The 26,471-nt window shown below is 35.3% G+C and overlaps 1 protein-coding gene across 1 annotated transcript in view; it reads right to left on the bottom strand.

Annotated features, from left to right (window-relative positions):
* Positions 1-5,238: 5,238 nt before the first annotated feature.
* The window catches only part of LOC6040790, a 93,882-nt gene continuing 72,649 nt past the window's right edge, over positions 5,239-26,471 (bottom strand). Inside the window, exons 5-8 of the mRNA XM_038257272.1 lie at positions 14,999-15,176; positions 14,614-14,936; positions 9,561-9,846; positions 5,239-5,622 (exon numbers count right to left, since the gene is read on the bottom strand). Of these exons, the coding sequence (XP_038113200.1) occupies positions 5,374-5,622; positions 9,561-9,846; positions 14,614-14,936; positions 14,999-15,176 (1,036 nt within the window). The 3' untranslated portion in view covers positions 5,239-5,373. The remainder of the gene's footprint in view (positions 5,623-9,560; positions 9,847-14,613; positions 14,937-14,998; positions 15,177-26,471) is intronic.

The following is a 26,471-nucleotide window of genomic DNA, read 5'->3' as shown; positions in this document are numbered from 1 at the left end:
ACCTTTTTTTTATGTTTTTTTTTTGTAATATCATTTGAAAATAAGATATGTACATCTTCCGGCCAATATCAACATTGAGATTTGTTTGACTTTTTTTACCTTGAACATGTTGGATGGAAATTGAACTGGTATAATTAAATTTTTAAAAAAGGTTTGTGTGAGAAAATTTTGATTGAAGTTATAAATTTATTTATATAAGAAAAAATATCGTTGAATTTCAACCACTTTCAAGTACTCAAAATTATTTTAATCTAATTGATTTATTAGGCTGAATACCATATAACTAAAATCATATCATAAAACCATGAAAAACCATTAAAAAACAACTTCGTATCAAATTTCCTAGTTGAAAAATAGTGTTTCAAGTTAAAAAGCGCTAGGGATTAGATTTTCAAGGTAAATTCAATGATTATTTATTTATTCACAAGTTGAATTTTTTGGTTTTTTTTTATTTTAACTTTCTGGTCACTGTGACAAATTAAAAAGCAATTTTATGGTTGTGGAGCATAGATTTTCACTGTCCAAACACTTTGATTTAAAAAAATCCTTCTCAACATAAATACTAATCATATTTTCTTTCATTTGGGACGATTTAAAAGATTTAAAAATTAGAAAGTTTATATATTTTCTCAAAGTTGCATGATTTTTTACAAGCAGTCAAGCTATTTATTGATCCTCTCACTCATTTTGACCATTAAAGTTGCTGTTCTATACAATTTCGTTGCAAAAGATTAATCAGAAACAGGATAAGAATAATTTTCGTAAAATTTCAAATTTCCCGGGAATTCCCGGGATTTCCCGGGAAATTTGTTGAAAATTTCCCGTTTCCCGGGAATTTTGTAACCCCGGGAAATTGGACGCTCTAGCTTTTCTATTATTCAGATATTCTCAACATTCATCAAACTCCCCTATTCACAAAACAATATCTGCATTCCGGAAACTCAAAACCAAAAAACGCACACACACACACACTCTTCACCACACAGGTATGGGTGCTGCTGAGCTAGCTAGCTAGCACCGATTCTTATGGTGAAAACTCTTTCCAAAAGGAGACCCTAGCCATGTAGAAAATGCTGGCAGGCATGGCATGATCGAGCAGCACTGAACGCAAAATACATTTAATTTAATTACAACTTTGATGAAGTGGTGGTATAATTATTTATGAAGTTAATTAGAATTTTAATTAACAAATTTGCATAGATATTGTACGGAAAGGCGGCGGATTCTTCACCGGTTCTTTCCCCGAGGATTTCGCTTGCATCGTGTTGTATTATTTTCTTTTATCACTTTTTGCAGCAAACTCCTTCACCAGTTAGTCATTGTCGCTTGGAGGCGGTGGAAAACTGTGAAAAATTTAACGAGTTTTTCCGTTTCCGACAACGACGACAATATGTCTTTGGCAGGCATTTTCAATATTTAATTTCTATTGTTTCTGAAGAGAAGACTGCTCTGCCTCCCACTCTCCCAACGTCGACAACGGTTGATGATGACGTTGTCTTGTTCCCTTGCACGACGAAGAACACTTATCGGCGGTTGGTCGAGCCGAAAGAGGCACCGCTGTCTATTGTTTTTCTGCCGGGGTTGGCTTCTTGGAAGAGTGTCGTGAGGTAGGTTGGACAGGGTAAAGTTCACTTCACTGAGGGTAGGTCTCTGCTACATAAAACAATTGGAGGCTTGTAAGGGTGTGAGGATGGTATGACTTTGTTCAGAGGCAGACAATGCACGAGTTGGCTTCAATTTTCGATAAGGTATTTTTAGTAAAAGTTTGGAAAGCCTTCGAGCTGTAAGAAGCTTTGAAAGCACACACCAATAGGTCAATACCGAAGTATGTACGTGAAATCCCGTTGCACAGTGGTCCAGAAACTAAAAACTAAAAAAAGAACAAGAACAAGAACAAGAACAAGAACAAGAACAAGAACAAGAACAAGAACAAGAACAAGAACAAGAACAAGAACAAGAACAAGAACAAGAACAAGAACAAGAACAAGAACAAGAACAAGAACAAGAACAAGAACAAGAACAAGAACAAGAACAAGAACAAGAACAAGAACAAGAACAAGAACAAGAACAAGAACAAGAACAAGAACAAGAACAAGAACAAGAACAAGAACAAGAACAAGAACAAGAACAAGAACAAGAACAAGAACAAGAACAAGAACAAGAACAAGAACAAGAACAAGAACAAGAACAAGAACAAGAACAAGAACAAGAACAAGAACAAGAACAAGAACAAGAACAAGAACAAGAACAAGAACAAGAACAAGAACAAGAACAAGAACAAGAACAAGAACAAGAACAAGAACAAGAACAAGAACAAGAACAAGAACAAGAACAAGAACAAGAACAAGAACAAGAACAAGAACAAGAACAAGAACAAGAACAAGAACAAGAACACAAGAACTAGAACAAGAACAAGAACAAGAACAAGAACAAGAACAAGAACAAGAACAAGAACAAGAACAAGAACAAGAACAAGAACAAGAACAAGAACAAGAACAAGAACAAGAACAAGAACAAGAACAAGAACAAGAACAAGAACAAGAACAAGAACAAGAACAAGAACAAGAACAAGAACAAGAACAAGAACAAGAACAAGAACAAGAACAAGAACAAGAACAAGAACAAGAACAAGAACAAGAACAAGAACAAGAACAAGAACAAGAACAAGAACAAGAACAAGAACAAGAACAAGAACAAGAACAAGAACAAGAACAAGAACAAGAACAAGAACAAGAACAAGAACAAGAACAAGAACAAGAACAAGAACAAGAACAAGAACAAGAACAAGAACAAGAACAAGAACAAGAACAAGAACAAGAACAAGAACAAGAACAAGAACAAGAACAAGAACAAGAACAAGAACAAGAACAAGAACAAGAACAAGAACAAGAACAAGAACAAGAACAAGAACAAGAACAAGAACAAGAACAAGAACAAGAACAAGAACAAGAACAAGAACAAGAACAAGAACAAGAACAAGAACAAGAACAAGAACAAGAACAAGAACAAGAACAAGAACAAGAACAAGAACAAGAACAAGAACAAGAACAAGAACAAGAACAAGAACAAGAACAAGAACAAGAACAAGAACAAGAACAAGAACAAGCACGTAAGCCGAAAGTCTGAAATTTTGATTCACTTTAAAAATAATTGAATAAATTTGAACCCACCTTTTCCAACTGTTCCCGTTCAACAACTCAATTGCCAACATCATAAAACAATGCCCAAGCGCGCGTTATCTACCGAGATTTTCCACCCAGACCCAGTTCAGTGTTCAAACCAGCCGACACGGACACCATCGGAGGCTGACGACGGGGACGAACATGAAAAATTATAAAACAATAAAGACGATAAATTAACGTGATTGTTTCGCACTCACTGTCTGCCACCACTACTACCTTGCCACAAAGTGAAGAGAGTAGCCTAAGCCACGTTGAACAGCAAACCAGCGCACGTGTTGGTATTCGCTTTAGAAGAGGACTTGCTCTCTTTTGTGGGAGGAAAACTTTACCACACTCACACGCACTTCGCCGTGGAACAGATTCTACTTTTCACAGGGCCGACGAAACTTTTTCCAAGTTCGACGAAGTATCATGGCAACGAAGCAGTAAATTATGCAAATTTCTGCATCGTTCTCAATGCCAATAAACAATACATAAAAGTTAGTAACACTCAAAAAAATGTACAAACTTACTTTAGGAATATTTAAGGATGAACACAATTAAAAATGTTAAGAAAAGTGAAGTATAAGTATTGAGAATGTTAGGTTCTTTGAAGATTGCATTCAAAATGAGTCAACTGATGAATATTTCAAACCTTTTAACCCTCACATTCAAAAACAATCAATGGTGCATAAAACAAAACGCTTTTCATCAATTCACCACACACGACTGCAGACTTTCGGAAAATGTGGAAAATTTCCAACATTAAACAGACGCGAGACGGGGCGCGTTCAGGAGGTTCTAAGGCGTCTAAGCACTAAGGCAAGAATTTCACTATTAATTCGCTTTTAGTACATCGATGACGCCGACACTGATGACAACGGCAGCACATAGTTATTTGTTGGAGAGGACCAAAGCGTCATCATCGTCGAGCGCCATGCGAAAATCAGCCTGATGAGACAAAGACATTCTCCCCCAGTCTGTGTTTCATTGGCATTTTCCCTTCCGTTGGAAAAAGCATCATTCATGTTCGCCATTGTGTACGAGGAGAATGTGAGCTCGTGTGTTGACGTGAGGCAAAATTCATTACACAGTGGTTGAGCATATCTTACGAGAAAATCCCTTTACGCGAAGTTCGTCGAGAAGAATTTTCGGGAGAAAATCTGTCACTGGGTAGGAATTTCCATTGAAGGCAAAATTTACTGCTTTGGAATAGTTTGTAGGAGAAATTTCAGTTGAGTCAGCTCATGAAACTTTGACCTGTTAGATTTTTATCTTGGGCATCAGCTTTTGAATTCCGATAAGAAAGCCCTTTCCTAAATTTACCACCCCTGTTCAAATCTTAAAAATTTGAACTTAAAGCTCTTTCAGCATATCTATTAAAGGTATTTGATAGTTTTTTGACTTTCCAAAAGCTTTTTTAACCACAAAAACACATTTAATAGATTATTATTTTCATCAGTTAAAACATAGCTTATTTATTTGCTGGTTAAACCATTTTAAACCCTGTGCATCTTATTTTGAACAAAATCACGTCTTCGTGAAAGAAAATCGTCTCCCTTATTTCACCATGAGCGTTACTCAATGCAAAAGAAAACAGCTTTGAAAATATTCCTCGACAAAGAGCTCCACCTCTAGACCTTCACGATGCAGCTCTGATTAACCTATCATCCCAACAATTTCTAGTACCGTCTGATGGGAACTCTGACAGCTGCTCTGAGTTCAAAACCACGGCGACACGTACTCCCGCTTCATCGAAAATGTCGACAAACGACCTCGGCATCAACATCGCGATCCTTTGGAGTCCTACCCAGGGCGCATCACATGGGTGTAATCGTCTAATTGAATTTAACCAACTTTCAAACAGTTTGCTTTCCATCTGGATTAACCCTCATCGTTCAATAAGGCACGACATAAATTAGAATCCACACAAAAGTAAATGCATCTTTGAAAATTAAATTTTATAACATGAATTTATGGAGACTTTTTTAAACTTTCAAATGGAATTGACTGAAGAGGGTTAACGGATTCGACCTTAAAAGTAGCAATAAAAAACGGTGCTCATGAAAAATTTAAAAACTAATAAAAAGCAATTTTATTGCCGTGAAAATCCACTTATCACGTATCACTCGATTTATGCTCAATCTCTCGCAAAATTCTTCCTCCAGCCCCTCGATTGATTTTCTAGCAAAAAGAACCTCTCTAAATCTAATTACGACCCCGTTCCAGATTGCCGCCGCCGCCGTCGTCCAGCTCCTGCCACGCTCCTGGTCAGCTCCAGTTGCAGGTCCAGCTTGTCCAGCTCGGACTCGATCCAGCCCCGGTAGGTCGTGATGTTGGTGAACAGATGGGGCGCCCGGTTGATGTCCGTCGACCAGGTCAGGATGCCACGCAGCTCGACCCGGGTCACGCCAGAGGATGGGGAGGTGGCCGTGCAGAGGAGGGGGGAGCCGCTGAGATCCTGTTCAAGAGGAATAGAATAGGGTTGATGTGTGATTATGTGATGTTTTATTTGGAACCTTTTAGGCAATTATCGTTTTAGAACGAAATGTTGTAAATTTGCTTCATAAAGATGATAGTCAGAAAACATCTAAATACTGTCATAAATATAATCAGAAAATGTGTAGCAAAGCAATTCCAGTAAAAAATCAGGTTTGATTCCAAGATCAAGATTTCAAATGTTGCAAATAAAATTCGGCAAAACACTTCTTTTGGCAAGAATTTCTAATATCCATTTACTGTGTAGCGCAAGACTCTATTAATCTTGTAGAATAAAATCTCTGGCACTATATTTCAAATACTGATTGTTTTCTGTTTGATTATGATAAAAATCGTTGAACCAGATTCGGATGGTAAATGTCTCTTAATCCCCTTTCTTTTCCAGTTTGTTATTTTGTTTTCGATGATTTGCTATTAAGTTAGATTTGTTAGAGCGGTGCAAATATTTTTCAAAGTTTATGCAAAGTTTATGATGTTAATAAATTGATATTTTGACTGTGTGAATTTCATATTTCATGATAAACTGAGAAATTTCACCATAAAACATTCACAATTAGGCATGAGAATGAGCATGAGCATGGTTGACTGCCAATGAGCTGCTACTCCGTTATTGACAGATCAGCTGAAGTTAAACAATAAATCAAAAATGATCAGTGGGAGCCAACCATCCGTTCACTGTTTAACCTCTAAAGATCTCTACTTTATAAGTCAATACCGGCGCCCTCCCAAGAAGCCTGCAGTTCAACGATAGAGAGGAATGTTAGTCCGATAGTTGAAGTTGCAGACTCATCAAGCACATAGTTTTTCGCTTTACACTTGTTGATACCGCTTGAGACCGTTGAATCCACAGCATCTCCTTCAAGCATCACGTGATTAATATTTTTTTTGGTTAGTAGGATAAGGTATTGGCTTTTCGATGCCTCCCGAGCTACGACGCTATGGGGAGGACTTTCATAACAGGCCCGTCGGCGAGCCTTCCGAGCAACGATGCTATGGGAAGGTCTTTCTGGTTAACACACAAAATCACTCACACACAGTTATTTTGCTCCACTATTAACTCAACGATCCAAATTGTCAGTGCGTCTTTCGTTCATTATATAGAAATGGCTTTTTCACCGCAAAAAATAAAACCTTATTCGAAAAATTTAAACACAATCCACCCGACGCCGTGCCTTCCGATCAACGATGATATAGGAAAGGCTTTGAAAATCACAAAAGAAATCACTTTTCACTCTGAATATTTTTTACGACCACGCGCTCCCTTTGTCAATTATGCACTCACAACAAAACATTCACAATTTGAAGTATATTAACTAGTTTCAGTATTTCGAATGGAACAAGTAAATCAAAATGATTGAAACATTACTAAATGTTCGTTTTCGGAATATTTTGAAAAGATTTCATACTATTAATTCTGTGTAATATCACAGTAAGGAATATTGTCAAACTGATATTTAACTACATTATAATAAAAAATGACAGTCGTATTAAAATTGCTTTTCTATAACTATATTATATAAAATAATTGTCGTGATAGTCAAAAATCCATTTTTATCATACAAAACCGCGGAATTCATGAAAATTACATCCAGTGTGAATTTGTTAATTTAAATGTTTATTTGGAGCTATTTTTATACTTTTTCAAACAATATTTTCAATAATATTCATGAGTATACTCAAGAAGAATGGATTGAGATTTAACACTCAGCTGAAAGAAACTCCAAAACTCTGTTATTTACTGCAAATGAACTAATTGTAACATGATCATTCACTAATTAAACCGAATTGAATTTGAAATTGAAACGAAAAACAAATGATTTGAATAAATGTGAAAAACAAGTGTTCTTTTCTTCAATCTAAAAAATCGCCAAAAATCAATCAAAAACCAATTCTCATCCTTCAAATAGCATTGAAAAAGAACTCCTAAATTTACAGAAAATCTTGAGTATAATTATTTTACTTGTTTCACTTGACTTTGTCAAAGCATTTAAAAAATCTGTCAACGACTGTCGTGTTTTTAAACCTCCTATTTTTATTGCAAAATGCAATAGTTGTTCCTACATTCCAAGTTACGTAATTTAATGGTTTAAATTGAAAAAAAATATTTTAAAAACCCAAAAAATATATCCAAAAAGTTACAGGAAAAGTACAAAAAACCAGCAAATACGCTGAAAATAATGATTGCGGATTGTAGAACAGACTCAAAACCACTATCCAGATTTTTAAGCGAAAATGGCGTTCGAATGATGAACGCCCGAAATGTCAAAATCACGCAGTGGTGCCAACATTACGAAAAAAGTGTGCCATTTATGACATCCACATTTTATTTTCTAATGTTGGTGCTACTGCACGATTTTGACATTTGGGACGTTCACCATTCGAACGCCATCTTCGCTTAAAAACCTGGATTAAAACACACAAAAAATCACAAGATAAATGCAAAACTTAAAATTAATTAAAAGTAAAGTTTTTCGCAGAACTAAGTTGATAAAAATGACCTCCTGAAAAAGGGAAAAAAATCCAAGAAAAAAATTAGACAGCAGAGTGTTCAATGAGTTGATTTTTTTTTTCAAATATTTTTCAAATTTCTGATCAATTCAATATCAAGTAAGACATATCAAAAAGACTACGTTAAAAAAAAACCTGGGTTAAATCTAATGAAAAACATGCACATCCCTTTTTTCTTCATAAACATGCACAACCCTTGGTGAGAATGACAATCTATAAGAAAAAATCACAAAACACGCAAGAAAAATAAATAACCATTCTCAACGAAAACCTGGCATGGAATTTGTTAACAATTTTTGAAAAAGCCGGAACTTTTTGATGACCTCCCTGTGTTGAAAAAATTGTAAGAATCGATACAATTTTGGCAGCAGTACTTACAAAAATGATATTCAAATGTTTCAAAATCTATACCTCTGGAAGAGGTTTTGTGGTCGATAAGGTGTTTTCAGCAAAGTTGAGAAATAATAAGGACAATTAGAAAAAAAAAATTCACAAGATAAAAAAACATTTTCCAAAAAAAGTGTCCACGTGGTTTATGGATGGAGCCTTACCTCATTGCATTCTACAAAGATTTATTCATTCATAAATTAAAAATTCAATATTTTGATCTGGTGTTTAATGGTTGGTTTTGACTACTTTTTCAATAAAAGAATTTGCTATCAAAGAGATTAAAACTACTGTCATCTGGAGCGAATCAGGACTTCTGTCTCAATAGGGACAGTAGTTCATGGTTTAAATTCGGAAATTGATGTTCACACTTTGTTGGTCTGAGTCTGTTCTAACCGAAACTAACCAGTAACAACAAGGTATTATGCTCCAACATGGTTTAAACAGCTATCCCAAATTCGCCCCATGTGTCCCGATTCACCCCAGCTGACGGTAACTAATATGATACTAAAGTTTGAGCTAAGTAATTGAAAAATATGCAAACTAATAAAACAAAGATTCACAATTCACTTAACACTACTACTTCATCCCACAATTCCTCCCATTCTACCCCAATTCATGAGCCATCCAGCTTATTAACCGAAATTAGCTAAAACAAATTTCGAAAATGCCAAGACAAACAATCAGCGCGAGCGCTCCACCAAAAAGCCGGAAAATCCTGGCGGCCATTGAAAGCCAACCGAATCCGAACCAAACTCAGAAACCCGAAAATCCTTGCCACGATTTGCCCAAAAAGCATTTCCATCGTTTTCATTTGAGCAAATCTCTGGAAAATACATTGTTTAATTATTTTTATAAACAAAATTTACATGTTCAGGGTGTCCTAGCAGTGTTGCCATTTAGAATTATTTTTCTCTTTTTTCAAAAAAAAAACAAAAACATGGACTTTTCGAAATCCCAGAGAATAGTTCATTAGAGTGAAAATCCTTCAACACATTTCCTTACCACGTCCAGGGTTCGACTTTTGTCCGCCGGTCCGGCACACAGATTGCCCTGGTGCTGCAGATAGTCCCGATGTTCCCGTCGACACTGCTGGCCGGAATCGTCGTCGGAACCGTCGAGGCTGGTGGCCGGAAAAATGCTAATATTTGCCGTTATGTAATTAGTGCCATCGTCCCCGGTTCGAATCTGGCTCTGGTTCTGCTGCTGGCGTCGCTGCCGCCGTCGTGGCCGTTGTTGCCTCCGCTGTCCTCGTGGCCGCTGGCCGACCAGGCTGGTGCTACTGTTGGAGCTGGATTCCGGCGGTTGCGATGGTTGGTTGGTGGAAGGCCCCGAGAAAGATAAATGTGATAATTGAATAAATAATGCTCTTTCGCTAAAACTATTTAATTTTCACTTTTGCGAGCAAATATAGCGACAGAGGCTGCTGGGGAGGAAATGGACGAGGAGTGGTGTTTGGAGTGGCAAATGAATTTAGAGGGTATAATGGTGGGATTGTTTGCTTTGAGGAAATGAGGTTATAAGAATAATTAGTGTAACACTATAAGCTTGGCAATTGAAGCAATTGGTTTGTAGCAGGTCCAATAGTGCAATTAATCAAAGTTCTTGATCTAGTTCAAATATATGTTGTTCAATCATACAACCTAATATAATTACATATTCTGAAAGCACGTTTAATTTGCCATAAGCTTCCGGAGGTGGTTTTGAGGTGTTGAATCACTGTTGATACATCGTTTTTTTTTGCAGTTAATACTTCACTTGCGTCAAATGTGGAGTTTATAAATCTTTGAAAGTTTGTAAAAGTTGGTTCAAAAAGCCAGAATCAATGTAGAACCTAATCACATCTATTTTTCCATTAAATTTATATTCAAAAATGTTCCACTTTATTTCCAATTTCAATGTGGCATAGTTTAAGTTGTTTGGTAATCACAAAAAAAATATTTTCGAAAAACACTTATTGAACTTCAATTTTAAATAATCATAGCAATAATTAACTAAAGTTAAGTATGCATACAGTTTTAATTTTCATAATAAACACTTTGGCTTCCTAAACCAATTATTTGTTTATTTTTGGTTTTGAACATTTTACGAAAAACAAATAGTACGAAGCATGAATTTATCCTGCAAATTTTGAGCGAGTGAGACAGAAACTTGTTTCGTAAGAATGAAGAGATTTGTTTATCAATGGACCATGGGGACCAACATAGTTTCAATCTTCTTATTATGTTTATGGGTAATTCTCCGCCAACTCACACAGCAGTTGCCCCGACCCCTCTTCGATTTGCGTGAAACTTTGACCTAAGGGGTAACTTTTGTCCCTGATCACGAATCCGAGGTCCGTTTTTTGATATCTCGTGACGGAGGGGCGGTACGACCCCTTCCATTTTTGAACATGCGAACAAAGAGGTGTTTTTCAATAATCTGCAGCCTAAAACGGAGATGGGATAGAAATTTGGTGTCAAAGGGATTTTTATGTAAAATTGGACGCCCGATTTGATGGTGCACTCAGAATTCCAAAAAACGTATTTTTCATCGAAAAAAACACTAAAAAAGTTTTAAAAATTTTCCCATTTTCCGTTTCTCGACTGTAAAAAATTTTGGAACATGTCATTTTATGGAAAATTTAATGTACTTTTTGAATCCACATAGACAAAGAAGGGTCATTTTTTAATTTAAAACAAAAATTTTCATTTTAAAATTTCGTGTTTTTTCTAACTTTGCAGGGTTATTTTTTAGAGTGTAACGATGTTCTAAAAAGTTGTAGAGCAGACAATTACAAAAATTTTGATATACAGACATAAGGGGTTTGCTAATAAACATCACGAGTTATCGCGATTTTACGAAAAACTAGTTTTGAAACCAAGGTCCCATAGATCGAGTTTTATACAGATTGAAGTTTCGATAAGTAGTTCAAAAGTTATGTATAAAAATGTGTTATCACATATATCCGGATCTCACTTAAATGCATGTAAACTATGTCCGGATCCACCATCCAACCCACCGTTGGTTAGGTTTTCAAAAGACCTTTCCAACGAGTCCAAAACATTGACGATCTGGCAACCCTGTCTCAATATATAGCCACTTAAGTGATATTGATGTACTTTTTTATTCTGGATATAAAAAATAGATGAAATTTGTGTACAGTCATTGTTGGTAATAAGTGAGGAAGGCCCCAACCACATAGGTGGATTGAGTTAGTTTTTCAAATCAGGTTTCGTGATTTGTAGCATTAAGAATAATTTTTGAGAATTACGAAAATTTTGTAGAAATTACGAAAAACCAAAAAAAGTGAATAAAATAGATGAGAAGTTCTCTACGATTTTGCAAACAAACTTGTTTTGTATTGTCTGATTTGGATAAAACTTATGTCGAAAGAAACAATTTCGCATCATAAAAAATGGGTACGTAAATATATGAAAATTTGTATCTTCAGAAATGATTTCCCGATCGATTTGACGCCTTCGGTAAAGTTGAAGATTTTGATTTGGACTATTCCATAAATAAAAGTTACACTCTAAAAAATAACCCAAATTCTTTTTTGAAAAAACATTAAAAATTGCCTTCCCCAATTTTTTTTTCTAAGTTGTTGGATATGTTTTATGAGACTCAAAAAACAAACATTTTTTAAGTCACAGTACATGATGGTGCCCCCTTTTTGAGTTAGTTTTTTAAATGCTTTTCTAATGAAAGCCACTCAACATATTTTTGAAAAGCTAAGAAAATTTATAACACTTTTTGCTCTCTGAGACTTTGAAAACTGAGCAATTATCTTCACAAAGAATTCGAATAGATGAAAATGAGATTTTCTAAGCGTCACCTAATAAGCCAGTGATTTTTAACTGGTTCGCTTTCCAATATCAAAAAAGAAAACCTTTGAGAAATTTTCTGATCTTTGCAATAAAAAAAATAAAAATTTTGTCTATTCGTATTTAAGAGCATTCATATTTTATGAGGCACATTATTGATTTGAAGACCTTTTCAAAATTTATGCTTGATTTTTGTCATGAAATTTTGCCGAAAAACATCCTGCCCTGTGTTCAAATTCTAGCGCTTTGTGATGTTCTATAAAGTTGTTTCCGGGATCAAAACCTATAAGAAATCTCTAAGACGAGAAAATTTTAGTGGGTTGAGGAAAATTTTCTACAAGAAAAGATAAAAATGAAAATGAATGAATTTATGATTTAAATTCCATTCTTACTTCAGACCAAAACTGGAGCAACTAAGCCTTAACCAGATAAGTTCAAATTTTCAGGCTAGCTTCTGTTTCTCTGTGTTTTTAAAGCTTAAAAATTCCGATTAATGTGTTCGAAATTCAACGTTTCTGTCTTTTTCACATAACCGTGAAACACGCATAAATTCTGACAAAGTTTTTACAAAGGTGAATTCGAATAGATGAAAATGAGTTTTTCTAAGTGTCACCTTATTAGCCTGTAATATGCAACTGACGATTGGTTCGATTTTTTATTGTCAAAAAAAAACCTTTGTAAAATTTTGCTATCTTTAAAGAAATCAAATATACATCAAATCAAGCATACATTTTTAGAAGGTCTATAAATCGATAATTTCCCTCACAAAATATTAATTCTCGAAATTATAGCGTATTTTTCATTAGATAATTTAATTTGTTTCTTAATTTATTTGGATGAATCTTCTTCGATGCTTTTCCTTTGTCGAAAGAAGCAATTTAGCATCAATAGGCATCTTTATTTACGAAAATCTGTTGAATAGCTGTATCAATTTCCCAACATTATCTTTTTTGGACTTTGTTGATCGGACTGGCTGGTTGCTTGGATACAGCCTGATGAGATGACTTATGTGAAGTCACTAAACTCGGATTTGATCTTAAAAGCCGAACAAAATTGTTCGAAGAGCTTCGCATAATCTAAACTTTGAATAATTGAGTATGGACGCCCTCTGCCTGGTCCTTTATGTTAAAATAATCAGAGCCAGTCAATGCCCATTGACCCCGTAATTTAGTCGTAGGGTTCATTGTATTTTTGAAAAAGGTCATTCAAAGCAGTGCGAGGGCTGACACCACCAAATACCTAGCACTTAAAAAAAACTTTATCTTCATAAGCCAAATTTGATACATGCCTATAACAATTTTCCATAATTTCGCTGCCAGCCAACGGATATTGAATTGAAAGCACATACACACATCCACACCAACTTGACACTCAAATCTAAACTTAATGGAATAAGGTGAGAACAATATTTATTGTCAATTGACAAATTATCTAAGAGGATTTTCAATTGAAATTCTCCTTACATTGTGTCACACACGACTTAGCCCTCATCAAACCAATCCACAACAAATGCACTTCCTAGAGGCAATCCTGTTCAACTCAAATACCATCCCTTAACCGCCCCTTTACTGCTGTACCGCGAGTATTTAACTTTGGCGGAAACTTTCCATTTTAACTTTCTGTTTGCTCTTGTCCGTTGATTTTTGGCCAAAAAGTTTTACCTTTTTCCAGTGCCTAACGATAACGATGGCAGGCGCTGCTGCGAATAAGGTGAATTTGCATTTTTATTTCAATTCCGAAATTGTTCCAACTTTTCGACCAAACTTTCGCTCGCTCACTCTAATTTGAGCCGGAACGGAAATCTTCCCCGGGATAACAACGAGTGTGTGAGCGTGTGTAAGTGTGGAAAAGCTTATGATCGCTTCCGGTAGTGTTTGCATAATTTTACCTGACTATGGGGAAAAGTTTTTTGCTCCCCCTCAAATGTTCTTGAGTGGAGGGTGGAGACAAATGGAGAAACTATAGTGGTGGGGAATATATTTAATTAGAAGACGAGAACGGCGATAAGAAGCACTCTGAGGAGGCAATGTGTGCACTTTTGAGTGCTGGCAATTAAGTTAGGTGCTCATTTGTTGAACTTATTAATTTGTGGAATGGAGTTGGAACAAACTTGCAATTGCTGTGTAAATTACGGCCTCACACCATTTTAATTGCGTAAGGAAGTTGGAATTGAAAAAAATTCTTGGAATTTTGAATACTATTAAGAACTGACTTTTCTATTGTCGATTTTAAACAAAATTGCCAATACTTACGCTACACTCTTGCGCACTGGTTTCCGCCAGGAGAAGATTTGGCAAACACTGGACTCCACTGGAGCAGAGGCATGATTTATAATTGACGATAGGCAAATATAAGACGGTTCCCGGTGCTTCTGTTTGTCTTCTTCTTGCAGCGAAGAAGTTTCCTCAAATGGGTAGGAAAGTTGGCCCACGTTTACCAGTCCGGACTTGGTGATGATCCCAGGTGTTCTCGATCCAAATACCTGTTTGAATATTGAGCCACCCTCATCGATTGAGCTGGGGAAGGATTCCTGTGGATGCTGCTTGACTTTGATTGGCTGGAGTACCAGGAGAGCCTAAATAAATTAATAAGAATTATACTTTCCATAAAATTATCCAAATTCTCTTCTATACCTACAACATTGTTCTCGAGCCGCTCGAAAGTCGTTGCGAACTGGTCCGGGATGAGGATCCGCTGGACGGCACGTGCCAGTTCGGTTTCCGTTTCCGCTTCCACGGCTGGCTGGTCCGGAGACGTTCTTCGGCCGCTGGATTCGGTTGGCTGGCGTCGCACAATTAACTCGTCTGGATTTTTGCTGATGATGACAAAAGATAAAGAGTATTAGAACAGTTCGAGACAAAGAACCATGAACCCGAACAGGAAGAAGAATTGAAGAAATTTAATTAGCACCGGAGATGGAAATTGTAGAGTTTGACTTAATTTAAAATTACACTCAACCCCCGGTGGTTGGTCACTTTTCCGTTTGACACTTTTTTAGTTTGTACCCCGATGGTTGGTCAAACTCAAACTAAATAGTGACGAACTGTCACTTTTTACACGGCACTCACGCACACTATCAAAACAAACGATTGATAGTGTGTGTGAACTCCAAAGACCAATATGAGCAATTCACTAGGTGACGGTGATTTTACCGGATTGCAGACTGGATTTCGCCATGTGATGTAATGATTGTCTAAGCACAAGTTGCAGAGGAGTTTATAATTGGGAATTGAACCAATTCAACCTAAACCAGATTCTCACCACCATGACAGCAGTCCATTGCCGACCACTTCCATCTCCACCGCGCACCAGGGACAAGTAAAGGACGGGAAGTGGTGATGCTTCAATTTTTTAAGGGAAAAATCTCCACGGTATCCCCAAATAAGTTTCGCTTGGAGTTGGACAGTTTTTGGAAAGGTAAAAGGTCTAGGATATGATCAAAAAGACACAGAGAATTACGAACCAAAATTTTGCCACAAAATTATAATTTTAACAGAAATAAAGATTTTCAGAAAAAAAAATATGCTCCGAATAAAAAAAATGCATAATTTTTAATATAACATTGAATTTGAAATCGGAAGGTAATTCACAAATTTTTTGAAAAGAACATCACTTAAGAATTATACAGTCGACTCTCTGGCTGTCGATCTTCTCGATATCAATATTGGTCCATCTATCGATGAATTTTTCAGTCCCTTCAAACTGCATACTTCGATTGGCTTTATTCCTCGATATTTTCTCTTGCTTGAAGGATCTCTACCTCGACGGTCCCTTGGATTCTGTTTGCTTTAAAAATCTCTTCCGGTTGTCAATATTGTCACTATCTCATGGCTTGCATAGACATTTTTCTCTGCAAAACGAAGCTTTGAGGGGTGTTTGACATTAGTTTGTTTTTGTTTGCTGGACGTTGCCATGAATCTCTCCCATAGCTGGGTACCAAGAAAAACATATTTTAAATCGAGTCTTCATTTTGCATCATTCTGTAAACTGATGATTCTCTTCCTCGACGGTCCCTTGGATATTGACAACCAGAGAGTCGACTGTAGTTATAATTAAGGCTACCAACTGTACGGATTTTTTCCTTACCATACGGATTTTCGAGTTTCTTCGCGGATTTTTAACAGGCCGGAATTTTTTGTAGGGAATTTTACGTATAATACGGATTTGTACGGAATTTTAACAACTTTTTAATCATTGAATTGCTTTTTTGATTTGGTCGAAGCTTTTGTTAACTAGAGTTAACTTTTTATTTTTCTGTGAGTTTGATTTAAAAAGGGAGAGTTTCCGGGGTTTCCTCAATTCAAACTTGATTATCAATAATTCTAGAGTTTTTGAACTATTGTCTTTCATATGTTGATAGGACCTTTAAAAAAACTCTAAAATTGTTCTTTTAGAAATTCCTTACTAAATATATTTATCCATTTCCAAAGGCTTTCTAAAACTTGTGAAAATATTTGAACATTTGAATTAACAAATCTAGAATTTTTTTAAAGGTCCTATAAACTGTTGTATTTCACATGTCATAGGACTTTTTCAATAAAAAAAAACTCTGGAAAAGTGTTCGTGAAAACACTAAGAACGATATTTCGTAAAAGCAAACTTGACATTTCGTAAACTTTTAAACGTTTAACAAAAAAAATTAATAACATAATGATTTGATTCAAATCACGGTTTATTTTATAAATACTTTTAAACGTGCAAGTCATAAGCACTCTGATAGCCTTTTGTGAAATTTGTTAGCTGTAAAAACGACACAGTTTTATATTTTTAATTCTCAAAAATATTAAATTTAATTTATCTAAGTAATTCATTGACAGTTTTTGTTACACCATGGTGTCATTGATTTTATCGTTCTATAATTTGATACCTCCCGCTCTCGACGGTACCATAAATATCGACACAGAGAAATTTCACTTATACTTTCACTTTTTATTAAAAATAGCTTAATTCCCAAAAAAAACGAATTCGAATAATTTACGAAAAAAAATTTGGTGGACTAAAAAATCGTCTTCTGAGCCATAGTGTGTGTTGATGCAAAATTTGGTTAAGGAGATAAGATTTGAATTCGAATCGATGAAAGTGATTTTTATTATTGTAACCTAGTCAGCCTGAAATTAATCTAACGATATCTCAGAAACTATTAGTCCAATTTTCAATGCTAAAAAAAAGGATACCATTGTGAAATTTTGTGATCATTCAAATAAAAATAATCTCAAATTTTCAAAAACAAGTTTCACATTGTAAAAGGTTCACAAATAGCTAATTTTCCAAATTTCATAGTTCATATTTTTCCATTTTTCGACGAAAGTTTCATATTTCGACATCGAATATTGGAACAATAGTATCACAGATATCGATAGTTGAAAATTACAGGCTTATTAGGTAACACTTAGAAAAATGCATTTTCAACGATTCGAATTCTATGTGAAGCTTTATCTTATAGCTTTTCAAAAATAATTGTTCCCTGGTGAGATTTTATGTTAATAATATCTTTTCACAAGCAAAACAAAACGAAAAGAAATCGAAAATGTACATCTAAAATAGCTATACGGTACATTTTATAAAACAAATGGTAAAGTTCTTTTCAATTGCCAATTAAATTTTGCTTAAAAATGTTTTTTTTTATATTTTCTATATTCTGATTCATGTTTCCTGAACCATCATCGCTATGACTCAAAATATGTCTTTTGTAGTCCTCTAAAATCCATCAAGTAATTTAGATATTACAAAAAATCCGTATTTTGGTAAGTTAACTTTTAGTGATAAAAAACGATTTTTTCCGTGAAGTGCATAATTGGCAAAGGGAGCGCGTGGTCGTAAAAAATATTTGGAGTGAAAAGTGATTTGTTTGTGATTTTCAAAGCCCTTTCTATATCATCGTTGATCGGAAGGCACGGCGTTGGGTGGATTGTGTTTAAATTTTTCGAATAAGGTTTTATTTTTTTGCGGTGAAAAAGCCATTTCTATATAATGATCGAAAGACGCACTGACAATGTGGATCGTCGAGTCAATAGTGGAGCAAAATAACTGTGTGTGAGTGATTTTGTGTATTAACCAGAAAGACCTTCCAATAGCATCGTTGCTCGGAAGGCTCGCCGACGGGTTTGTTATGAAAGTCCTCTCCATAGTGTCGTAGCTCGGGAGGCATCGAAAAGCCAATACTAACCCAAAAAATATTAATCACGTGATGCTTGAAGGAGATGCTGTGGATTCAACGGACTCAAGCGGTATCAACAAGTATGTAGCGAAAAACTATGTGCTTGATGAGTCTGCAACTTCAACTATCGGACTAACATTCCTCCCTTTCGATGAACTGCAAGCTTCTTGGGAGGGCACCGGTATTAACTAATAAAGTAGGGATCTTCAGAGGTTAAACAGTGAACGGATGGTTGGCTCCCACTGATCATTTTTGATTCATTGTTTAACTTCAGCTGATCTGTCAATAACGCAGTAGCAGCTCATTGGCAGTCACCATGCTCATGCTCATGCTCAAAAACGATTTTTTCCGTGTTCTTTTTTTCCATGAAATGTCCTGACCATAACCTAAAACTTTGTCAACGACACCAAATCGATCAGAAAATCCTTTCTCAAGATACAGGATATCATAAATTCCCATACTCATTTTTAATGACCAGCACCCAAAATTGGAGACTTGAAGAGAAAAACTAATGATGCAAAATGACCTCTCCATTTTTGTACGAATTGCTACAAAAAGTATACAGAGCCTTCAATGATCCATGATGTAAAATAGTTTCTTTGGTCACAGGGAAGCCCCCTGAAAAGTTTCAGTTCAGTTTAAAAAAAAACAAAAAAATCCTTTTCCGGTTTTCATGGAGAATTGCCCACACGTCATTTCTAATATTATTGTCATACTAAATCTTGAAATGTATACATCTTTAATGTCCGAAAAATGTTTAATTTTACCAAAGAAATAGAGCAACAATGCATCTTAATGTGCGAAATTCCATTTTTTGAACAAACCTTAGGGAGTGTTCTTTTATTACGTAACGCAAAAAAAAAGAGTTTTGGACCCCCTCGCCCTCGTAACAAAATTCCCACACAAATTTTCAAAATTTTGTATGAAGCGTAACACATCTTTCGAACCCCTCCCTCCACCCTAACTACCGTTACGTAATAAAAAAAACGCTCCCTTAGGTTTTTTTGTCATAAAAGTGGTGATATTATAACACTGTATTATACTTTTTGATGAAAACTACTATCAGTATTCGCATTCGCATGTAATATAAAAAGTCTTTTCTTACTAAAGGGCCATCCATAAAATACGTGGACACTTTAGGAGAAGGAGGGGGGAGGTATGCGATTGTCCACGCTCCATAAAAAAATGTATGGACAATTGTCCACGAGAAGGAGGGGGGTTTGAGATTTCGAAAAAGTGTCCTCGTGGTTTATGGATGGTCCCAAAGGTTTACGAACGATTTCACCGTTTTTTTTAAACCATTGCTCAATCACCGGCGACATTAAAAACGGCCTTTATTTTTTTCGGAGACAAACTACTCATGTTTTAAATTAAGAATTTGTTGCATTTTCTTTCAATTCATTAGAATATTTCCTTAGTAACCCTTAGTAATTCTGAACAAACAAAACCACTCAATTAAATTGGCCCGTCAACGCAGCACTGCACTGGACCAGTGTTGCCAGCAAGCGTTGTACGAGGTCACAATCTTCGAGCCCCTCCAACCAAAGAGGTTTATTTTTCCTATTATCGTTGGGGCATTTAGTGGGGCCTAAGCGGGCTGCCAAAATAAATATTTGCCATTCGTTTGTGCGTTTTCAAGCAACAACGGAAAAACCACTCTCTCAGCTCCCATCGGAAAGGTTCCCATCAATAGGGAAACTTCCTTGAGAAGACTCTGACTCGGTCGGTCGGTTTCGGCAACCGTAATTTGGTTTCCCGCTAAATAATTAACAGAAATTAAGCTGGAAATTGCTTTTCGCTTTCTTATCATAAAGAGCCGGAAGGGCGGCGAACTTGGCTCCGTTGCACTGTTCCGTTGTTCTCCGAGACAGTAGCCCTGGTTTTCGTTCTTTGCCAGTAAAATTGGCAGTAAGAGAAAAGGCCAAAGGACCAGAAAACAATCTCACTGACAAGGTTGCTGATTTTCTCGTTGATTTAATTTTCCCACTGGCGAAACGACGACGATGACGACCAAAAGACTTTTGGTGAACAACAAAGGAAATTGATTTTTGACGAGGTGAAGCGGTATTTGGGTGCACTTTATTTTCAATCTATTCTAAAATGTTTATGGAGGCAAATTTGGAAATGATGGCTTTCGGAAAGTGTTTTCAAATTAAATTACAAAAAATTATAAATTTGTAAAGCAGACAAAATTTGTGAGCAGTCATTCCTCAAAAGTACTGGTAATTTATCAAACAATAATTTCCCTCCCAGATCCCTAAATATTGCATCAAGTCCAAGTACATTTGCATAGCTCCACCGTCATCCTAATGAAATGCTGCAAGTTCATTCCAGATGGTTACCCCTCAAATGAGTCGTCGCGTCACTCTGCCTCTTCAAACAGATCTTTGAGGTTCCCTTCTCGGGGTGGATTTCAACCCCGAAGAGATCTCGCGCAAGAATGAAGGAGTATATTACTTTTAATCAATCATTTCTGAAAGCATCTTTCATTTGTGTGTTTCCCTTTTTCCCGCGCATAATCCTAAGCCCTCGGGGGAAAATAAGCAGATTCGCAGTTAGGTCTCGATTTTTCATAGCCAGCTTTTCCCAGTCCTTGACTGCCTCTTGTATTGTGCCGCAGAATACATTATCCACCAGGGCTCTGACAGACTTTTACTTTTACTCCCGTCCCGCCATCGCCATCTCATTTGTATGACTCTTTGCTTATCCTTTTCTTGTTGGCTTTGTGAACGCGTTATCGCTAATGTTGCCTTTGCAAAACGAACTGTCAAAAGGTGTTAATTTGATATCATTTTTGTAAACCTTTGTAAAAATATGTTTAATAATAAAAAAATCATAAATTCAAAAATAGAACTCAAAGCTACCCCACTTGACGGAACCCGACAAAGCCTTACCCTGTAGTTTTTGGAAATGTCAGTCAGCTGCTAGGCAAAAAAAATGACTGGTTGTATGAAAAATGGTGGAAATAAATTTTCCTTTCAGCGAAACATTGTAAATACAAATGGAAATAAACATCTTTTGTATTTCTGGTGCAGCTATCTCCGTTACCAGTTTTGCTGCTGCTGGTATTTATTGTTTGTTTGGATTTGTGAATAAATACAGTGGTATGACTAAGCCCTTGTACACAGCTTTTTGCTTCCAGAATGTGTTGGAGCAGATGAAGCTTTCACTTTCTCCAATCCCATTAAGTGATTACGGGTTCTATGTAGTTGTTACTAGGATAAATTTGTGTCCAATTAAGTAACAAGGCACGGTGGCGTCGCAATGTCTAGGAGAGTTTTTCGCCTACTTTGACGCTTGGTCACAACTGGATGAAGCATTGAACCATTGAAATTTTTTCAGATATGCTTGATTTCATAGCCTTACCTATTTTTAAAAGTAACAAAAACAATGTAAAGGATATCGAAAAACTGTTAACGTAGCATTGTTCTTAGATAGTTTACATCATTTTCAAAAAAATATGTTGGAACCTGATGAATTCTATCTTAAATGCAAATCATTTGAAAACTGACCCAATCCCAACCGTTGAATACAAAGAAAGGTTCAAAACAAGTCACCCAACTAGAGTGTCCAATTTCCCGGGGTTACAGAATTCCTGGGAAACGGGAAATTTTTAACAAATTTCGTAAAATATCGCAATTTTTGTTGCTTTACGAATAAACAAGATCCCAGTTGTAAAAGCTTCAGAAACCAAGTTAGAAACTAATATTATCTGAAATATACCTTGACGTGAAATTTTCAGACGAACTGATAAGTTATAAGAACATGACATTGAATTAAATCAAATAAATTTGAGTGTTTTCATTTTTTTTATATACATGTGCCAAGAAGTTAGGAAAATGTATACTTCCGCTTGAATTTCGGGAATTTGTAAATTTCCCGGGAAACGGGAAATATTTTTTTCCGGGAATTCCCGGGAAATTTTTTTCCGGGACAGGAAATTGGACGCTATACACCCAACAAAGTATTGACATGCTACAATGTAGGAAGGGGAGATTTTTAAACATTATGGTACTTTTCGAGCTATACCAAACAAAATATTAAAAGGTTGATTTTGAGAGACATAATTTTTGGCCAAAAACATACTTGGATTTTAGACAGCTGCCAACATGGCATGATTTGTTCTAGGACGTGATTTTTTCAGCAAAGGTTTCCCTTTCAAAAGTATTATGTTTCATTTAGAAGAACCTCAGAAAATGACAAAATCCGTAAAAAGCATTTTGACCCAATTTCACCTTCAAGGTAGAATAAAGTTCTGAAAAACATTATTCAAAATTTTAATTAAAAATTTACAAAATCTTGAGCTTGAGCCATGGCTGTCCTTCTCCGTTGCTTAACAAGACCGTAATAGATTATCAGCTCAACCAATCATACTCACATATATATATATATATATATATATATATATATATATATATATATATATATATATATATATATATATATATATATATATAGAAAAATTGAATGGCAATTTTTAACACATCAAACTACTTATAATATTTCTTGAAAGGTTCGTATTGGCCTTGAATGATCAACTTTCTTTTTGGCTTCATTCAGAACAGACGTAGCATTTTAGGGGGAAGGGGTGTTGAAAGGTTTGATAATATTCATTCAAGTACAATGAATATTGTTACAGACTTTTTTTTTATATTCTCAAAACAAATACTTTTTTCTTATAGACATGATAATAACAATGCAATAGAAGTTTTGTTTTCTTTTATGATTCAAACAACATACCGTGCGATTTTCGTAGTACAGAACCCCGTTCACACTGATCATTTTATTCACATTGCTGGTTTGGGATTTGGCGAAGAGTATATATAATCATCATAAACTCTAAATAAATATATATATATATATATATATATATATATATATATATATATATATATATATATATATATATATATATATATATATATATATATATATATATATATATATATATATATATATATATATATATATATATATATATATATATATATATATATATATATATATATATATATATATATATACAGCAATTCCCCACGAAAACAGCATGGAAAAAAACAAAAGTCCTCGGATTGGGCTCAAAATTTTTCTGGGGGTTCCATGGCCAAAATAATTAGACCCGTATTTTTTTGTTTGGCCATTAGGGTGACCTACGCCGTGTTAGGGTGGTCTGAAAAATGGCCATTTTCGTCGATTTTCGCAAAAACCACTTTTTTCGAAAAATCATAACTCCTCGCCATTTTAACCGATTTCAATTGTCTTATACGCAAATGAAAGGTGATAAGTTGGCCTTTCAAAGAAAAATAACAAAAAGTTTCAAAAATTTAGCCTAACATATGAAAAGGGCGTATGAAACTTTAAAATGTCGTTTTGACAGTGTCTGGACCAAAGAGCCTATGTCTGGAAATATTTTTATCGGATTCTCCGGACATTTTTACATAACATACTAAAAAATGGAAGGAGTTCATTAACAGGATTCCGAGATATGAGGGTGTTTCATCCAAATCCAAAAGTTCTCAGAATCAGGCAAACCGAGGTTCCCCTAGTAGAGGATACCCATAGGGACTCTCATGCCAAATATCAGCCCATTTGGTTGAGAATTGGCCTGTCCCCAGCGGTTTAAAGTTTACATGGAAATTACTATGGGATTTTTGTGCTTTTCGTTCAATCGTTCCTACAGGTCTGGGGACAACATGGATTCACTCGGAATAAAGACAGGTGTGTAGGGGATGGTCCAATGAACACATTCCAGAAGGAATTAGGCTTGTCCATTCTGTCCCCAAGGTGCGCATTGGGTCGACGTCCGGTGTCCTTAGTATGCTATGACGGCTAGGAGAAAATTACGACGCCCCAAGTCAGACGGTGAACACGTGGCAGAGCATCTACTCGAGTTTTGGCTCAGAAACATTCTTTAAAGTACTAAAATTATAATTATTGATGTTCCTGGAAGAAGTTCAACTATTCTAAATAAAGTAAAATGATGATTTTGTGTTAATAATGCAATCGATGTCTCTCCACGTGTTCACCGTCTCATATGGGGCGTCGTGGTTTCCACCTAGCCGTCATAGCATACTAAGGAAATGCGATGCTTTTGAAGGATGAATCGTTGGTATTTTCAGAATGGTGCTTCGTTACATCGAACATGGACACTACGGTATTATTATCCATATTTTTAAAAGAACACAACAACTAACTGATATGAATATTCGAAGAATTGTTGCTGTTAAATACTTAGCATAGGTATTTCTAATTTTATTAAACGTACCTAAGTACCAACAAAGTCATGAATATCAAATCAATTCCAAAACATACATAGCAGGTACGTCATTTCTGCCTCCGCAGGTAAATATTGTGATTTTAACCAAGCGTATGCGCGAAATCATTAATTTTCTTGCATGAATCAAAATGTTCAAAATGGCATAACTCAAAAAGTGCACATAAGTGCACTTTGAAATTTGGAGACAAGTTAGGACATGGTTCAAATTTTAAGCGGGGAAATTTTCAGATCGCACAAATGCACACAAAAAAAGTACTCCATTAACAAAGTTGAAAAAAACTAAATTTTGAACAAAAATCCATCTTTTTGATTTTTATTATTTTTTTAGCCTGTAAAAGTGTGTTTTGTAAAATTTTATTGAAAAGTTGAATCAATTACCTTTCTGAATATATATAATGATGCAGGAAAAAATACATAAACAGCTACACAGTACAACTATGAAAAATAATCATTTTTTTTGTCAAAAAACATGTTTTTTCTTACCATTTTTGCCTTTGAAGGTCTGCAATTCAGTGAATTTTGAACCTACAACTTTCAAACTCTGGATTTTTCTTAGTTAGAATGTTTATTTTCGAAAAAAAATACCAAAAAAAATAATTAGAGTATGTCGGTTTTTCGATTTATGGCCGCCTGAAACCCCATAGTGCGGTGGTCTCTTAAGCAGCGGTACTTTTAAAACGAATATGATAATAAGTTGAAATAATACTCATCACCGTGCCTTCCAAGCAACGATGCTATGGGAAGATCTTTTCACTCAATCTTTGATTAACGAGTTTTTCTATCTAATACACTGCCGTTCTACGCACAATTGCCAATTTTGGATGATTCTGAATTTTTAACATTTTTTTTATAACGATTACTTTTAGAAAAACCCATGAAATGTAGTACTTTGTTCGAGACTGAAATTTTTGGAGCTATCAATACAAAAAGGTCATTTTAAAATCTTCTTTATCAGAACAATTATTTTGTTCGATTGAGTTGGGTTGCGCACAATATTTTTTTTTTTGTTAACTCTTTTTTATGTGGCTTAACAGTCAGTTAGTCAAAATTTTTTTTGCAGTTTTGCTAACTTTTCAAAAAAAAACAAATCAAATCGAAACAAAATCAAAGATGAGAAACGAGTTTTTTTTTTTAACTTCGCCAAAAATGCGTTGAAATTCAAAATGCAAAGCGCCAGCTCCTGTTACGTTCAATCAAGCTCATATTTGGGATTTGGGATCAGTATGCCCACCGGAACAAACCCTTGAATGCCCGCCAAAAAGTCATTTTTGTTACACTCCAATGGAGATTGGAAAACAGCCAATTGCTTTTTTTGCCAAATGCTTGAGGCTTGTGCAATAGCTCAAAAGATGGCGTTTTCTATCATCTAAAACATATCCAAAAATGGGATTTAAAAAAATATATCTATTTTTTATGTTAAAAGCAGGGTTATTTTTTTAGAGTGTAAAATTTTTTTCTGAGAAATCCTAAGCAATACCTGCAATTTTGCCGAAGACACCAAATCGATCAGAAAATCCGTTCTCAAGATATAATTTTTTAAATATGCCAATAGCCTTTTTAAACGAACAGCTGCCAAGATTGCAAGGAAACTTGTTTGGACGAACTATTAAAGCTAAATGACTTCATTGGTTATATAAAGAACACGCAAAGTTTCATCCAAATAAAACAAAAACAGA

Source organism: Culex quinquefasciatus, chromosome 2 (genome assembly GCF_015732765.1).
Source record: "Culex quinquefasciatus strain JHB chromosome 2, VPISU_Cqui_1.0_pri_paternal, whole genome shotgun sequence".
Taxonomy (NCBI): Eukaryota; Metazoa; Arthropoda; class Insecta; order Diptera; family Culicidae; genus Culex; species Culex quinquefasciatus.
The sequence above is the reverse complement of the archived record's forward strand: the minus strand, read 5'-3'. Positions and strand labels throughout refer to the sequence as shown.